The sequence below is a fragment of the Rhinatrema bivittatum genome, chromosome 19, assembly GCF_901001135.1.
Source record: "Rhinatrema bivittatum chromosome 19, aRhiBiv1.1, whole genome shotgun sequence".
Taxonomy (NCBI): Eukaryota; Metazoa; Chordata; class Amphibia; order Gymnophiona; family Rhinatrematidae; genus Rhinatrema; species Rhinatrema bivittatum.
This window is the reverse complement of record NC_042633.1, coordinates 18,592,058-18,610,255: the sequence shown is the minus strand read 5'-3', so window position 1 is coordinate 18,610,255 and position 18,198 is coordinate 18,592,058. Positions and strand designations below refer to the sequence as shown.

The 18,198-nt window shown below is 44.9% G+C and overlaps 1 protein-coding gene across 6 annotated transcripts in view; it reads right to left on the bottom strand.

The window, feature by feature from the left end:
- Positions 1 to 18,198, bottom strand: part of LOC115080763 — a 168,623-nt gene that overhangs the window by 27,377 nt on the left and 123,048 nt on the right. For all 6 annotated transcript variants that reach the window (XM_029585152.1, XM_029585155.1, XM_029585157.1 and 3 more), the window contains 7 exons: positions 14,605 to 15,691; positions 11,088 to 11,171; positions 10,510 to 10,730; positions 8,900 to 9,995; positions 5,738 to 5,955; positions 3,702 to 4,788; positions 2,816 to 2,908 (listed from right to left, as the gene is read on the bottom strand). In XM_029585152.1, the coding sequence (XP_029441012.1) occupies positions 2,816 to 2,908; positions 3,702 to 4,788; positions 5,738 to 5,955; positions 8,900 to 9,995; positions 10,510 to 10,730; positions 11,088 to 11,171; positions 14,605 to 15,691 (3,886 nt within the window). The remainder of the gene's footprint in view (positions 1 to 2,815; positions 2,909 to 3,701; positions 4,789 to 5,737; positions 5,956 to 8,899; positions 9,996 to 10,509; positions 10,731 to 11,087; positions 11,172 to 14,604; positions 15,692 to 18,198) is intronic.

Genomic DNA, 18,198 nt, shown 5'->3' with positions numbered 1-18,198 from the left:
CTGAGGTGATTGTGTGCCACCTGTTGTTGAAATGGCACAATCGACCTCCCACTGGTATTTGAGGCAGTGGAAACTGGCTGCTGCTCTCTATGCAGGAGTCAAAAACCGGAAGCAGGGCCCGGCTGAGGAGCTGCTTGCGGCTTTTGACGACGAGATTGGGCCTTTTGGAAAGGTCTCGTGGAACGAGTCCTAGACTGTGGTGGATAGGACTTCTTTGGACGGAAGAATGACTTTTTAGTATCCTTCCTGAAAGGCTGTTTGGAGGAATACTCAGAGGGCATCAGAGAGAGCTGGCGAAGGGTCTCATGATGGTCCTTGAGTTCCACCACCATCCGCTGAATCTGTTCCCCAAACAGATTGTCTTCTATGCAGGGCAGATCAGATAATCTGTCTTGTACTTCAGGGTGCAAGTCCGAAGACTTAAGCCAGGCCCATCTTCTTGTCGAAATAGCAGTTGCAGATACCCTGGAGGTGGTATCAAAGATGTCATAAGAAGATCTTATTTCATGCTTCCCTGCCTCAAAACCCTTGTGCACTAGGGTTAGAAGTTGTTCTTGGAATTGCTGAGGCAGGGACTCTGCAAAGTCCTGTATCTGCTTGAATAAGACCCTGTTGTACTGGGTCATATATAGCTGGTAGGAGGCGATCCGAGAGATAAGCATCGATCCTTGGAAGACACGTCTGCCAGTGGCATCCAGGAATTTCTGTTCCTTACCTGGGGGAAAGGAAGAGTGGGGTTTTGATCTTTTTGCCCTTTTTTGGGCAGATTCTACAACCACAGATTGGTGATCCAGCTGAGGTTTCTGGAAACCTGGGGCTGACTGGACCACATAAGTGGTATCAGCTTTTCTGTTGACTGGAGCAACAGAACCAGGGTGTTCCCAGTTCTTTTTGAGGAGATCTAAAAGAACATGGGGAATATGGATGGAGGTTATTTCCTTGGGAGCATCCAGGAATTGTAACAGCTCCATCATTTGATGTCTGTCATCTTGTTCAGTCTGCAATTGGAAGGGAACCAATTCAGACATTTCCTTCACAAAGTTTATGAAGGATAGGTCCTCGGGAGGAGAACGCTTCCTGCTTTCAGTAGGAGAAGGTGGCGATGGCAAGTCATCGGTGTCTTGAGAAGAATTGTCAGTCCAGGTGTCATAGGGATCAGGACCTGCCCCTCTAGGAGCCTGGGAAGGACGGGACGATGGTATTCCTGATGATCCCGGTCTAGGCTCCGAAGGCATCGAGGGAAGTGCTGGAGGCATCGATGGATGGATTGGTGGTGCTGATGGGCGAATTGGCATCGATGGTTGCGGCATCGGCAGGACTCCCGATGGAGGAATGCGGAACGGTGTTTCCCCTCCCAATGAAAGGGTAAGCTGGGAGGGCATCGGAGCCATCTGTGAGCCAGGATCCATCAGTGGAAAAGTGGCTATAAGCGCTTCCATCTTCGAGAGCAGCGGTGCCAGTGCTGCCGGAATCGGATCAGTGGTCGGTTGCACAATCGGCACCGGTGTTGGAGGAACTTGGAATCTGTGCATCGCCTTATCGATGGCCTCCTGAACCATCCTGGTCCAGTTCTTCATGGAGACCTGGAGCAAGCAGCCCCAGCTCCGGAAGGGAGGAAGGAGGCAGAGGCATAGCCGGAGGGATAACCGTTAAAGGCGGAGTCGCGGCTCCCGATACCCGCCGGTTGAGGGTTGCCTCAGTGACCAAGTCACAGAAAGAGTCTGTGCCTTTTCTGGACGGGGTTTCTTCGATGGCGGCTCAGACGATGGCGCGGTCGAAGATTTTCCTTCCTCGATGGTCCGAGACTTGTGGTGTCGATGCCGATGTTTCTCTCTATGATCCCCTCAGTCCTGAGGGGAAGCAGAGGTAGTTGAAGGCCGAGAAGTCGTCGACGCTGGATGGTCACTGGCCGGTGGCCGATACTGGAGCGAAGTGGACGGTGCCAGTTCAGATGACGTTGATACAATAGATGGCTCGGAGTTTGAGAACGGAAGAGAAGTTCCATTTTCTCCATTCTAGCCTTGCGACCTTTTGGTGTCATTAAGGCACATTTGGTGCAAGACAGGACATCATGCTCGCACCCGAGACACATTACACAGACTTTATGAGGGTCTGTAATGGACCTGGTGCGAGTACAGTCCGGGCACAGACGGAACCCAGACGCCATGGCCTCTGAAAAATTTAGCCGTGGTACGGTCGACGGCCAAACTCGACAGGAATCGAAACCGGGTAAAAAACTTACCAGAGTACCGCGGAGTCAAACATTTGAAGGAGGGCCCCCTGTGGGGTATGAAAGTTTTTATTAATTCCGTGAGGAAAATTCCTGTCAGGAATCTATGTGGGGCTCCTTAACCCGCGTGGCTACTGCTGCGCGGAAAAAAGAAGACTGCAGGGGGACCCCTGCTGGCTTCAGGGTTAGTGCCATGCTGGGCATGCCCAGTAGGGGCCAGTCAAAGTTCTAGAAACTTTGACAAAAGTGTTCCGTGATTGGGCTCCATCCTATGATGTCACCCATATGTGAGGACTACCATCCTGCTTGTCCTGTGAGAAACTACAATACAACTCAATTGGCCAGACTCTTCAAAATATCAACTTATCTTTTTCTGGTTTATATTGTTTCCAGTTCAAGGCTTATTCCAGTTCTAAACTTTTTTTGGAATAAAAAGGTATGCACCTTTCATTATGACCCCACACCCCCAATTTTGAAGTGTCTTCTTTTCAGAATCCCTTCATCATCCATCTATCACAACATGGGACTTTCACAATAAGCTGCACCAGTCATCGACCTGTTCCTGCTTTATTCTTTTCTCTTTACCCTTCCCTTGGAGATGTCTGAATCCTCGCTTCTTTCTGGTGGGCTCTCTTCCGTTTCCTCTTTATCCATGGAAGCAGCAGGCACCCCCACTTTCTGAGAAGGAAGAACTGAATTTCAATGACAAATTTTGTTTGTCTACCCTGCCCCCTCAAAGTTTATGGATGGGAAATGGGGATCAGTGAAGCTCTGGACTTTCCAGCAGCCAGCACTCCCACACCATTCCTGGCAATGCTCTCTGACTGCCACAAATTACATTCATTTCCAAATTATTCCACAGACTAACTCCTGATGAAAAGAGCGAGAACTGCAAGAGTTGGGAGTTGAGAGCTCTCCCTCCCTCCCCACAACAGCCAATCCCTCCACCATTTCCTAGTTTGACTTCTGCTGGAAGACCAAGATTGCAGAAGCAGTAACCACTCTGGCACCATTCATAACAACACCTACTGGGAAAGACTAGGGCAAGAATATTTACAGGAAGAATTATAACTTTAACCATATTAATCAGCTGTCTTTTTCTACCAAACTAGAGTGGTTACAAATATCAATAAGTATATGCCTTCATTCAGGCAATGACGGACCTTAGAATACTACCCAGTATTATGGCAGGCGTCAGGCATCCTTCCTTACAGACTGGCTGGAGTCATTATTTAGAGCTCTTGAATGACATGATTCCTTATATTGTAGGCCAGTGTCAACACTGCTACTTGGTGCATGTTTTAAGTAAAATGATGATTAGAAGAAACATGGCAGTAAGACCAATGTGCACTGTTACTCTACCAAACCAACCAAAAGAAGCATTAACTTGATTCTTTGGCTTGTGCAATATCACTGCCAAGATTTATAAGCCAAAGATTCAATGATACATAACAGCATATAGATATTTTACCTGTTGTACGACTGCTGGGCTCACAACTGGCACAGAAGGATACTCCTGGGAAGAGTCAGTGATGGGCAAAGTTGTTTTGCTGTCATCCAGGACTACCTGAAGGCAGTGGTGCAAGGAAGGTGAGATGCCCATTTGGGCAGCGAGTATCTGATGCTTGGACTTCACATAAGCACAGATGCTGCTCTCTGCATCTGGAGCACTGTTGAACTCTTCAGCCCACAGCTTCCTGCATGGGTGCCACGTCTCATAGTAGTACTGGAAGGCCTTGACAGGACAGGCAGCCTTCAGGTTACCCAAAGTCTGATTATAGACTGTGGGTGAATGAGTATGGGCCAAGATATGCAAAAAATCCATAATCTGAGCCTCCTCTGCTGAGTTTATGTGAGCTATCTTCTCAAACAGAAGCTCCAAGACTAGCGGCATGCAGTATCTCAATGAGGCACAAGGTACGAGATCTTCTATGTCCAAGGGATCCTGAATCTCAGGGCTGACTGTCAAATATTTCACTTCACTGTTCAAGATGGGGATGCTCTGAAATATGGAGACCACAATGAACTTTAAATTATCTGCTGTTCCCTTCCTTGCTATGCAGTAGGCACACACCTTCCAACCCACATTCTTTTCTTCACAGAGAACAGTGTACAAATCAAAGCCTGGACTAAAACCAGAGAAAAAGTCAACATAGAGGTAGCCAGGAAAACACCGAGCAATTTGCTGCATGCTTGATGTCATGAGGAAGATGTCCTTAACCAATAGCATGTCCTCCTCGAATACCAGCTTGACCTTGGCTTCAGGATCAAAATGGAAGAGAGTATCCAATTCCTTTAGGACTTGGGACTGGTCCTCAAATGCTCCACATCTATAACTCTGAAACATGTTCAAGTCGTTAGGTCCTAAGAACTTCCTGGAGATGTTATTGGCAAGTTGGATAGGCAGGCCAACAGTGGACACCAGTTTACTCCTTTTCAATGGTGGCGAGAGGTCAGTCTCTGGCAAGTCGTGGTTGTGTTGGAAGCTGGTGTTGGAGACAACGAGCTTTTCCTTTTGGGAGCACAGCTGTAGTTTAATGAAAGCAGGGCAGCCCTTTCTGGATAAGAATGAAAAACAATTCACATATTGCCAAGCAAGAGAGACTAAAACATCCACGTCATCGTCATCTCAGCATTGCCAATTATCAGTATTACTCTCAGTCTAACCCAGGGGTAGGCAATTCTGATCCTGGAGTGCCACAAACACATCTGGTTCCAAGGATATCCACAATTTATATACATGAAATACACTGCATGCATATTCATTGTGCATATTCTGAAACGTTAGATGTGTTTGTGGCACTCCAGACTGGAGTTGCCTAACTGTGATATAACCAGTCATACATCCCACTTTACCACTGATCACCACACATGCTGTCTTCACCATCAATACTATTGTCACTAGCTGACTCAATCTGACCATTATTTACCCTACATCCTTTAATAACCAAAATTACCTACCGTAGAGGCTCACCACTGAGAAAAACTACATTCACATGGTGTTCAGTGTCTCCACCATCTGCATGATCGGCACTTCCAACCTCAACCAAGTCGTCATGACTAGAGGAGCAGATCAAATCTAGGCCTTCTGTATGGCAGTGCACAGCCCTTGCCACTGAGGAGGCCCCTCCTTATATCAATTTCATGGTCAACAGCCATTTGACCATCATCTCAGCACTCACACCACCACCACACTTCTCCAGTCTCAGCTTACACATCAGTACGGATTATACACAGTTTGTCACCTATGATCCTGGGCAACTTTACTCAAAGACATATCGTGACCCCCTCCCCGGTATTTTCCTTAATCTTGCTTCAGATGAATTATAAACCGTGTGAGACAGTAAACTTTCAACCTCCATCTGCTCAGTCACACTTTGTACAACATTGATAATACTTGAACTCATCAGATTGGTTGATACTGCACGATAAAAGACATTGAAATAAAGCAACCAGAACAAATTGCTGCCACCCTCCCCCCCACATATGACGTCTCTGCACTTGTACCTGGTGCAGAAAAGCTGGACCGTGCTGTACTTCAGGCACTGGGCCAGCACAGGCCCCGATGGGCACCGGCTGACTTCTTCTTTCGTCAAGGTCACCGACTGTCGAACCCTGAACAGCAGCATCCGTTCCTCGCACCAGGAATCCAGGAAGGAGCAGAAATCCTCCCAGCTGGAGAACTCCGTCTGATCCAGCTGTTCCTCATTTTTGGAATGGCAGGCCTAGAAAGAAAAACAATGTACATAAACAGTCATTAAAGATTTATAATTTACTGGTTTTTAATGAACACAGAAGTCAAGGGATCAACTGGATGACACGGTATCTTATGATTACATCAGCTAACTGCAAACTGGGTAGGCCAAATGGTTCTTTATCTGCTGACTATAAACTTCAGACTGGATATGAATCTAACAGAATCATACAGACTCATTAATATGACAGCAGAGAATGATTGTCACGGTTTCGCCTTTTACACAGTCTCTCCGTGCCAAGGTTCAGTCTGCTGCGCAGTCTTCCCTCCACCAAGGGTCCTCAATGAGCCAAATACCTTCTCTCCCTGGTCACACTACACCCAAGCTCCAGCCCTATTTAAGCCTGCCTCAACAATACCTCAGTGCCTCTTCATGGAGTCACCCTTGGCTGCTCTTACCTTGCTCCATGCCTTGTGGCCTCAGGGCCTGTTCTAGTCTTATGTCTTGCTTGTGGTTTACTTAGGCCTTTTGTTACCTTGTAGCCTCTGGGCCTCCTACCTCACCTAGCAGCCTACAGGCCCTTCTGCCTTGCTGCTGTCGGGCCTCAATGTTCTGCCCAGTCCTTGTTTAGCCCTGTCCTTGTCTGGTTTTTGTCAAGCCCTGCCCATTCCAGTTCCTTGTATTCATTCCCTGCCTTGCCATTACTTTGCCCCAGTCCTTGCTCAGAATCCTGCCCCGCCTGTGACTGTGTCCACCCCCAGTCTCTGCTCACTATCCTGCCCAGTTTGGGCCCATGTCCATCCCCAATCCTCATTCAGTGTCTGTGTTAGTATCCACCCTCAATCCTTGCCCATATCCAACTGCCAGCCTACTCCAGTATCCGGTCCTCACTTCCAGCCAGTGCCTGTCCAGCCTCATCCAACCTTTCCAGCCTTGCAACCATGATGTTCAGCCATAGAAGCCAAGCCCTACCGGCCCCCAGAACCCAAGGGCTCAACCTGCGGGGGAGGAGGCTGACTAGGCAGAAGACAAACCCTAGCCCAGCTCTGCAGTCCTTCACTGCTCCTGCAGGTGTGCACTCAAGAGTCCTGTCTGCACCCGCATGACAACGATCATTAGGCACCTCCACTCTGCCCATTTCCACTTCTGACTGCAATATCGCAGACCCTACTTCATCTCTGGCTTTCACTATTACTTTCCAGCAATGGATCTTTGGTGCTTCTTGACTAATTTCACCTCCAGCACCTCCACTTTCTTACGTTACTCCCATCTACTCCGACCTTCCGCCTTGTTCTAGTAAAAAGTCTTGCAAGTTTGTGCTTTGACATGCTGCAGCTCAAACTCTCCAGCCTTCCATAGCTCATACAGGTACAATTCATCTAGACATACAGGAGCCCATGCACTAAAACTTCGCATGCACATTAAATCCAACTGCAACTCATTAGCACACGGATGCAAAGAGCAAAAATTACATGCAAATCAGGATGATGGTAAGCAAATGTTCTCTATTACCCTGTTCATTCAGCATCAAGGAAATTAGCATGATGCCTTCACGACTACTATATTAGCATCTGCTTTCGAATGCTAACATTTAACACTGATGGGGGTCAGAGAGGCCTCCACCCAGCACCCCCTTCCTCCTCCCTCCACTCAGGATAGGTGTCTCCCCAGGCAAAAGAAATCAGACTATCCCCTCCCCAACCTCCTGATCAAGATCAGAACCCCCCCCTCCCTACTAACCCCAAGGCATAGCAGACTCCACGCAACCCCCCTTTCAGACCATTCTGGAATATCCCCATCTTAGCAACATGGGGACACGGCAGTCATCCTGTTAGCACTGCAGCGACACCCGTCTAGGGATGCGTCCCCATATATCATGGCGGCATCATTTGGAGTTGTGCTACTGGGTCAGCAGAAGGGTTCGTGTCCCTGCTGCCATTAAAGCTGGAGACCCTCCAGAATGGTAAGAAATCACTCCTGAGGAGTGGAAGTGGGGGTCTGAGCAGGAGGTCAGAGGGGTCTAACCATGATTGAGAGGTGCAGGATGAAATCCCACCACCCCCCTCCCCCATGCTACTTGGTCCTTTCACCTTGGGCCAGTTAGCATGGGGGGGCTTTCAAGGTGCAGCTGAGAAACAACTAAAAAGGCCCCTAACTCCATGTATCTTTTTAGCTTGTGCATATTGTATTTCATTAACGCAGTGCATTGTGCGCAAAGTCAGATTTTAGGAAGCATGCTAAAATCTTTAGTACGTGCCCACTAAAAATCGTTTAGAGAGAGGCTTAATGTGTTGGCCCCACTATGCCATAAACCTATGGTTTAATAAGAATACGGTACATATTATTTCCATTAAATGTAATATACTACTTAGACTAAAAAAGTAAACAAGCTGTTCACAAGGTAAAATAACATCCATAAGAAACATAGATCAAATGATAGGATTTTTTTTTTTATTTGTTTATAACATGTGCAATAATACACTCTTGACTAGTAGCATATTTACCAGACTCCACACTGTATTTGGGAAATGATTCTATTATAAACATTGAGCAGTCGCTGGGGATATCACCAGAATCTCAAGCCTGGCATCTCATTATTTATCAAAGACCCGGCTTAATAACCAGGTCTTCACAAATTTCCTGAATTTCTTATAGTTCAATACATACATGAAAGTGATCATTCTTGCAGGCGAATCCCTAACATCTATTACTAAGAGTGGCTGGAATTTAGCTAAGTCCGAACCATTTTTAGACTAAGCATCTTATTATTTTACATCCTGTTCTAGCTGTTCCTTCTTACATAATAGTATTAGTGGTCCCCAAAGGTCACAACAGAAATAGTATTAAGGCATTTGAGAAGAACCACCTTGACTTTCAACTCTCATTTGTCCATTAGCTTTGACCAACCCCCCCCCATTGTCCCATAAAAATAAAGCTTAAGAGGCATCTGGATCAATGGAAAGAAAAGTCATACCTGATGGGTAGCAACAACTGGAGATGTGTCTAGTTCAGAAAGCGACTCCTGGAGGTGGGAAGATGAAGTTAGGTTCAACGCTTTCATGCTGTCATTGAGAACCATCTGAAGGCAGTGGTAGTAGGAGGAAGAGGTGTCTACTTGGGTTCTGAGCGCCTGATGTTCAGACTTAACCAAGGTACAGATGTTGCTCTCTGCGATCTGACTTCTGTTGTCCTTTTTGATCCACATTTTCCTGTGTGAATGCCAGGTCTCGTAGTAGTACTGGAAAAACTGCGCAGGGCAGACAGCCTTCAACTCACTCAAGTATCGGCCATAAACACTGGGCAAACAAGTGTGAGCCAGGGTATGCAAACATTTCTTAATCTGGGCCTGTTTTGTTGAATCTATAGAAGAAATTCTCTCATACAGAATTTCCAAGACCAGTGGCATGCAGTACCTCAGCGAGGCAAAAGGTACCAGTGGTTTCAGGTCAAGAGAGTCCCGAATTTTTGGGTTCACTGTTACATATTTAACTTGGCGAGTCAAGTTTTGGATGCCCTGCAACATGGAAACCATAAGGAACCGTAAATTTGCTGATGTGCCCTGTCGTGCAATACATTTTGCACACTCCTTCCATTCTGAGTTGTCATCTTCACAATAGACAGTGTACAAATCAACATGGCTACCGAAATGCGGCAACAGATCCACATAGAGGTGTTCAGGAAAACGCTGGACCATGTCCTGCATGGGGGAAGTCATGATGAAGATATTCTTTACCAGCAACTCATTCTCCACAAAGACTAACTTGACCTTGGCCCCAGGATCAGAAATAAAGAGGTTGTCCAAGGCACTCAGGACTTGGGTCCGGTCTTCAAACTGAGCAGGGTGGAAGCGCTGAAGCTTCCTAAGATCTTTACGTTCCACAAATTTCCTGGAGATGTCATTGGTGATCTTGGTGGGAAGGCATGGAGGAGAGGACAGCTTACTTCCTGTAACTAGAGGTGGAAAGTTGGCCCCAAGTGTGTCATGGTTGTGACGAAGCATGGTTTTGACAAGAATGAGCTTGTCCTTTTGGGGGCCCAATTTCAGACTGATGACAGCTGGACAGGTCTTGCTGGGGAAAAATTAAGATACCATTAATTTTATGCCTTTTCTCTGATATTACTGTTCTCAAAATTGCACTATTATAACATCTGCATCATAATCATAGTCACCATGACCCTTGTAGCTCTCAATCTGAAAGTCAAGGACAAGTTTACCCTACTTCTACAATCATAATCACCAACAATCTCACCTTTATCGCGTCAACAAACACCTTTTCTCAAAAACACAACAGCCTGAATTGAGTTCTGCTAATCTATATGCACCCAGTACCATTCTTACCACTTCAAAATCCATATCCATCCCAATTTCATGTTACCATGAGATTACATTACCAACAGCTAAGCAATCATTTATTTCTTTATGAGGTATTATTATTTGGTGTTGTGTTATTACTGTCATTTTCAAAACTAAAATACTGTATATCACAACCACATTAGGGTGGAGGGTGCGTATGTGGACTCGTATTTAAGGAATACAATGTAATAGTTCGTTAAGATTCTTGTGACTGGAGCTAATTAATGTACCTAGCATTGCAGCCCATGCTCACGCTTCTGTACTTCAGGGATTTTGCTAGCTCAAGCCACTGAGGGTCCAGGCTCAGCTGGTCATCCTTCAGAGACAATGAGCTCCGAATGGTGAACATTATTTTCTTCTTCAAGCACCAAGCGTCAAGGAAGGAGCGGAAGTCTTCCCAGCTGTGGAACTCGCTTCGTTCCAGTCGCTCTTCTGCATCTTCTCCAGAGACCTTGCCAAACCCAAACCACCAATTATTGTGACAGACTACATTGGTAAAGGAAGAGAAAAGGTTGACAGGAATTTTCTACAAGCTGGACAACTACTATGGAACCCTCATAATTAAATGTATTCTCCTTCTTGCTCAGTGAGAGGGCAATGCTTTAATGGTGTCATTTGCAGTGCATTGTGAATAGACTAAAATGCGTAATGGCATGCATTGCCAAGGATGCTCTTCAGCCGACCAGACGTTCCTGAAAGAGCAATGCCTGGCTACTTCAACAACACTGCTAAGCCAGAGCCTGGGCATGGTCCTTCCAGGTTCTCTTCATGGCAGAAAAGCGCCCTAGGAGGTTCTCTTCTACAATACCTGACTTCTGGAAGACCTAGGCAATGGAAGCAATCTCTCCTCATCTTTCTCTTCGTCCTCTGAAGACGTCGTTGCATCATCTGTCTGAGGGGGAGAAAAAGCCAGACAGATTTCTGAAGAGTTCTTGCCTTCGTATTTACTAACAAGGAGACGAATGACCATTTCACGAGGCCTCGTTTCCTTCCTTAATACAAAAGGTCTGCATGTTGTTACACAGAAATTAAACATAACAAACGTTGATATAACATTAAAGAAAGATAGCTTTTCCCTATATGAAACGAGGCAAGAATTGGAGTCATCTGCTGGCAATGGACACTAACTAATGGAAAGGCAGTTTTAAAAATGCTGAGTTATCAAGCGATGGTAGAGGACCTTTAAAAATGTTCAACAACATCACAGTGTGCTTTAACCTCCCTGAGATTTCTACTGAATTCCTTCAGTTAAGCCCAAGCTTCGTCAATAAGGATGCACTGCAGAGTTCTGGTAGTCATGCTGGCCAAGCAGAAAACTGGATTCTTTAGAAGCTATGATAGATTAGCTTGGCCCAACATAAGAATTACCCAGGGTCAATATTGTAACATGAACTTATAAGACTGCGTGGATCCCTTCTTCAGAAGACACCAATGCAGTCCCAAAGTTAATTTCCATCATTACCGCTGGATACTTTTTTTTTTTTTTAATATACAGTTGTGCTCATAAGTTTACATACCCCTGGCAGAATTTGTAAGATATGTAGCATTTTAAGAAAACACGAGTGATCAGACAAAACACGTCTGTTATTTTTTGCTGCAGTCACTGAAGGGTCGACTTGGCTTTAACGTTTCATATCTTTGTCATGTTGGAAAGTCCAAGTGTGCCCCCATGTGCACCTTTCTGGCTGATGAATGCAAATTCTCCTCCAATATTTTCCAATAAGATGCTGCATTCATCCTGCCATTAATTTTGACTAAATTCCCTGTGCCACCGTAGCTCACGTCCCCCCCCCCCAAAACAGCAGAGATCCACCTCCATGCTTCATGGTAGGGATAGTGTGCTTCTCTTCATAGCATTCATGGTTGTGACCATAAAGTTCAATTTTGGTCTCATCACACCAAATTATTTTGTTCCAGAAGGTTTGAGGCTTCTCTAGGTGCTGTTGAACGTATTATAAGTTGGCTGTTTTGTGGTGTTGGCTGCAGCAATGGCTTTTTGTCTGGCAAATCTACCAATGAGCCCATTTTTGTTGAAGTATCTCCTTATTGTGCATGCTGAAACACCCACACCATTTTGTTTCAGAAAAGCCTGTATTTCAGTAAAAGTTGCTTGTTGGCTTTTCTTTGCATCCTGACAAATTTTCCTGGCAGTTATGTCTGAAATATTTCTTGGTCTACTTTGGTATTTATTTATTTATTTGTTGATTTTTATATACCGACATTCGTCGGAACATCATGCCGGTTTACATTGTAACAAATTAACAAGAGAGTGAAATACAATAAACAGGGAAGGGAAGGGGAGCAGCAGTGAAGGAGGAGAGAGGACAGCAGAAGGAAGGATAGAGAAGGAGAGATTTTATAGGAACATTTGAAATAAATGACCAAACCTAGCTTGCACTCTAACCCCTCAGCCCTCTCACCATCCCCCTCCTATCTGCCTCTCCTTTCTCTCCCCCCCCCCCAGCAAAGTCTCCAAAATACAGTGTTTCTTCCCCCCTAGCAAAGACTACTTAATACTGTGTTATTAGCTCCCCTCCTCCACCCTTAGCTTATCCTTTCCTCTCCCTCCCTCCCCCCCCCCTTCTATCCCTTTCATTGACATCAATGGTCTGGTACCTACCAGCCCACCTGTACATATATTGTCTATTGTTAATTTATATTTTTCAAATATCCACCTGTACATTGTTTATTGTTATTGGTATTAACAGAACCCATATCTTTCTACTTCTTGATCAGAGCCTGAACAGTATTGATTAGCATTTTCAAATCTTTGGATATCTTTTTATATCCTTTTCCTGATTTATAAAGTTGAACTACTTTTGCTCGCAAATCCTTTGACAGTTCTTTTGCTTTCCCCATTCTTCGGTAACCAAAGTCAGTGCAGCCCAGGATGAAATACACAAGGGTTTCTCAAGCGCTAAAAAACTCATTGACTATTTATACACAGACACTAATTACAATCCTTTAATATAAAATTTGTATCTATACATTAAAAGCTGATGAAAAGCAGCATTTTTGTCCTTTGCGATGCAGGACATCTGTGAAACATGTACATGTTGGGGGACATAGCTACTTATGTACACTCTGTGAGCCATGTTTCAAGAATTGAACTAATTATTTTGTATTATTGAATTATTCTGTACTTGTCGTTGAAGACAATTTATTAAGTCTAATACCTATTAAGGTTTTGCTACATCTTGATTGACAATTACTGCATCATTCTTTGACTGGTTACTAATTACAATCAAACAAGGCACAGGTGTGGATATCTACCGTTCACTGCCATCTCAACCTGGGTGTGTCAACTTGAGTGTATATTATCAGCACAAACATTCAAGGGTATGCAAACTTTTGAACAGGACCATTTTGTTATTTCCCTTATTGCTATGGTTTGTTTAAACTATTTTATGCATCACAGAATAGTACAATCATTAATTTGAATCATATTAAAAAAAAAGTAATGTTTATCACATACTACAACCACTGGGTTAGCATGTGCTAAACATAAAGACGCAAATCAAAAACAACAAAATAAAACGGAAATAAAATGTAAAATGAAATGAAGTTTTTTTTACATACACACTCCTACTCCCTACTTTTGTTTTCTTAAAATGCTACACATCTTTCAAATTCTGCCAGGGGTATGTAAACTTATGAGCACAACTGTATATTCTGCCTTTCATGATACTTCAAAGCAGATTACATTCAGGCATTGTAGATTATTTCCCTGTCCCTAAAAGGCTTACCATCTAAGGGCTTCATTTACTAAACATTCAGGATTTGAGCCCTGGCTTCCCTAGTTCACAGGCTGCTGTTCTAACCACTAGGCTACTCCTCCCCCTAATAAAAGCTATTATAGACTGCAGAAAATCCAGGGAGAAAAGTCAGTATAAATCCATAACATTTTATATCCTTTCTTACTATTAGAAAGAGAAGTTCTACTATGAACATTGATGGGGAAACAAAGCATCTTCTATTTTTACCTGCCCTTTACATCTCTTTTCTGGTACATCACCAATATAATCATCATTTTAGAGTTAAGAGAAAGCAGAACAGAGATTCAGAGGAGGAGGAGGAGGAGTTCACACACTGGATTTAATGGTCTTTCTGTGTTTCAGACTGATGATACCAACAGTTAATATCCTTCCTAACACCTTAAGAGGAGATCAGAGTAAGCATATGCATTGGTATCTATTAATTGCATTCTCAACCAATATAAGACAGTCAGTCAGAAACTTATCCAATTTCATTTTCAATACAAGCAGTCCTACTGCAGCATCATTTGTCCAGACCTGGCAAACTTACTATAATAAATGAGATTTTACCTCTTGTGTGACTGATGGAATCATTTGTGGTCCGGAAGTAAACTCCTGAGAAGGTTTGGTGACAGTCAACACTGGTTTGTTGACACCAAGGACCACTTTAAGGCTTCGGTGTAAGGAGGGCGAACTGGCCACCTGGTCCAGGAGGGCCTGATGCATGGCATGCACAGAGGCTCCTATGGTACTCTCTGCAGCTCGAGTCCTGTTGTCCTTTTTCATCCAGAGTTTCCTGCGTGGGTGCCAGGTCTCATGGTAGTAAAGGAAGACCTCAGCAGGAAAAGCATCCTTTAGCTCATTTAGATACCAACTGTAGACCTTCTGGGACCGTGTGTGCGCTAGGATGTGCAGAATGTTCTTCATCTGGGCCTTTGCTGTTGCATCCAGGTGAGCGACTTTGCGGTACAAAATGTCCAAGACCAATGGCATGCAGTACCTCACCGAAGCATGAGGTAGGGCGACTTCTGGATCTAGGGTATCTAACATCTCAGGATTCACTATTATTTGTTTGACCTGGATTTTCAGGGTGGGGATGCTTTGCCAAATGGAGACCATTATGAATCTTAAGGTATCGATCGTGCCTTTCTTGGCAAAGCAGTATGCACACACCTGCCACCCCATGCCATTTTCCTCACAAAAGACAGTGTAGAAATCATAGTCTGGAATGAAACAGGAGACGAAGTCCACAAAGAGATGCCTAGGAAATTTCTGGGCAATATTCTGCATGTTAGAGGTCATGAGGAAGATGCTCTTAATCAGAAGTTTTCCCTGGAAAAACACCAACTTGACTTTGACATCAGGATCGGAATCAAAGAGGGAGTCCAACTCCTTCAGAACATGGGTTCGCTCCTCAAACACAGCAGAGCGTAATCCTAGAAGCTTTTTTAAGTCACTCGGGTCCAGGAACTTCCAGGAAATATCATTCGCCATTTTTGCCAGGAGGCGTGTGGGATTCATCACTTTGCATCTCTTAATTTGAAGTGGGACATCCATATCTGGCAGTTTATGGTTGTGATGGAGGTTAATGCCTGTAACAATCAGCTTGTCCTTCTCAGGGCACAGTTTCAGCTGGATGAAAGCTGGACAGCTCTTGCTGGAAATAAATGAATAATAAAAAATATGAATTATGTGTATGCATAAATAAATGACCCTTTCCTATCATCTCCAATTTTTTCATCCCCTGACAAATGCATAATCAATACCATTGGTCTCATTCTCAACACTACAGTCCATCTTGTATGGAGACCATATTCATAAATCACCAATGCCCTCATTATCCCTTGAATATTTATATCATTATCATCAAAGTATCGACAGACACAAAATGTTATCAAAGCCATGAGCAACAATGACATTACCATCATGTCAATATCCATATCAGCACCAAATTCACCCATTATAGACATTCGCACAGCATTCAAAAAATACTCAAAGGAACTGTGAGACCGAGTGGTGATCCCCCAGGCATGGAGACATAAATTCAGTCTGACTCCAGCCTTTCTTAAAACACTTTAGCTTTATTTGCAGCTTTAACACATACACATTAGTAGACTGCCTTTACCTTCAGACAGTGTACTCCAATTACTCACAGTTCGTATCACTTCCCTCAGTACTCATACAGTTCGTTACATCTCGGTATATGGACAGCAAAATTCTACAGGAGCTGCCTTCCTCCTGGAGACCTGGGCCTGGTCTGACTTATCCTCACCTTATTCCTCCCCTGTTGGACCCTGCCCATAGAGCTCTCACAAGGGGAAATAAAGGGGACCAGGCACCTAGTCTGGTCCTGCACCAGTTTAATGGGGAACATAGGGGCACTGCCTCACAGGGATGAGAAAGGGAAGACTTATCAGGAAAAGCTAAGGGAGAGAGGAAGTGACATCACCTCGAGAAATGGCTGCTTGACGAGGCAACTCCCAACCCAGATTTCTTGCATGCATCCCTGTTCATCCGCGCTTGGCAAAGAAGCTTTTGGATGGTTCCTGCAAGAAAGGACCCGCTGCACGATACTGATGTCATCGCTGTGGAAAAAACCTGATTTAACACAGTTTTCCTACCCCAATATGGTGGCACGTGGATCGGAAGGCCTAGACCATGTGGCACTTCTTGTTATCCCGGAGGTAAGCTCAGGGGATGGAGCGGTTCCAAAGGCCATGGGAGGGACCCCCTCGTGACTCAAATTTAAGCAATGGTAACAGGACTTGTGGGGGGATATGATCGCAATTAAGGAGGAAATTGTGGGCACAGTCACAGAACTTAAAAGTGATTTATTGAAGCTGGGATGGCGCGTGGAGGAGGCTGAATCCCGACTAGATCATGCCATGGAACTAATGCAGAAAAGCAAAACGAACAATAAATTTCAAGCTGCGCAAGATGATCTCCAGGATCATCTAGAAGACATGGAGAATTGCATGAGAAGGGCAAATCTCTGGCTTCAGGGAGTTCCTGATTCAGAGTTGTGGAAACTATCTGTGAATCCCTTTTGGCCAAGGGCGAGCAGGCTATAGATCCTCCAAACGTGCAGCTGGAGAGAACCTACAGGGTCTTGGGAGCACCTCGTGTTTCACTACCTAGAGACATTATTGCTTGTTTCCACGAGTTTCCAGTAAAAGAAAAAGTGTTTCTCCTGGCCAGAAAGCAAGGTGCCCTCACCTGCTATGGACTCCAGTTTGAGATATTTCAAGACTTGTCTTCTATTACTATCTGCAAGAGGAGAGCTTTTAAAGCCATCATTTCAGAGCTCCGTTCACAAGACCTGCGGTATTCACTGGCTGTCTCCCTTTCCACTCAGCTTTACTATCGAGGGTGTGATGTCTAGGGTATGCACGGTATCGGAAGAGTTGGAAATTTTGAAAGCTGCTGGGTGATCGAGACGAGGGGAGACCAGGGCCCACGTGAGGCAAAGCAACTACGAGGAGGTTCCACACCATTGCAATGGCAAACATTGGCAACTGGAGGTAGGCGGCTGAAGAGGCAATCAACTGGCTCTTCCCTCTGCAGCATTCTCTTTTCAAGATGACCCAGCTTGAAGGTTATAATGTTCTCTTGGATTGTCTGTACTGTTCTGATGGTGCTATCACTTTGTGTGGCCAAGTAATTTTCAATGGTGGTGGTTTGTTATAGCCACATATTTAGGGGGATGCACTTCTTTAGTCTGTTGTATACAAGCTTGAAGGACTCGATATTTTTCTTGGACTTATATGTTGCTCAGTGGGTGGTATATGACTGTGCTGCCAAGTTACATTTACTGGTTGTTCTTTTCCTATAATTAAGGGGATGCTATTCATTAGCACAGCGCTTCTCAACCGGTGTGTCGCGACACACCAGTGTGTCGCCAAGCAGCGGCAGGTGTGTCGCGTGCTACCGGTCTCCTGCTGCTCTTCCACCCCTCTTCCTTCACCGAGCGAGAGGCAGGCTATCTTCCACTGCTGCCGTTGCCGCCCAGGCTATCAGCACGTTCAAGCCCGGATGGGAATGGGAGCAGTGTTATTGGAAGCTGGCAACTGCGGCTGGTCCTCTTCTTCTTCCCGCACCTGCCCCTCACCCTGGCCCGGAACAGGAAGTGATGTGCAGTGGGGTGCGCAGGAAGAAGAAAGAGCC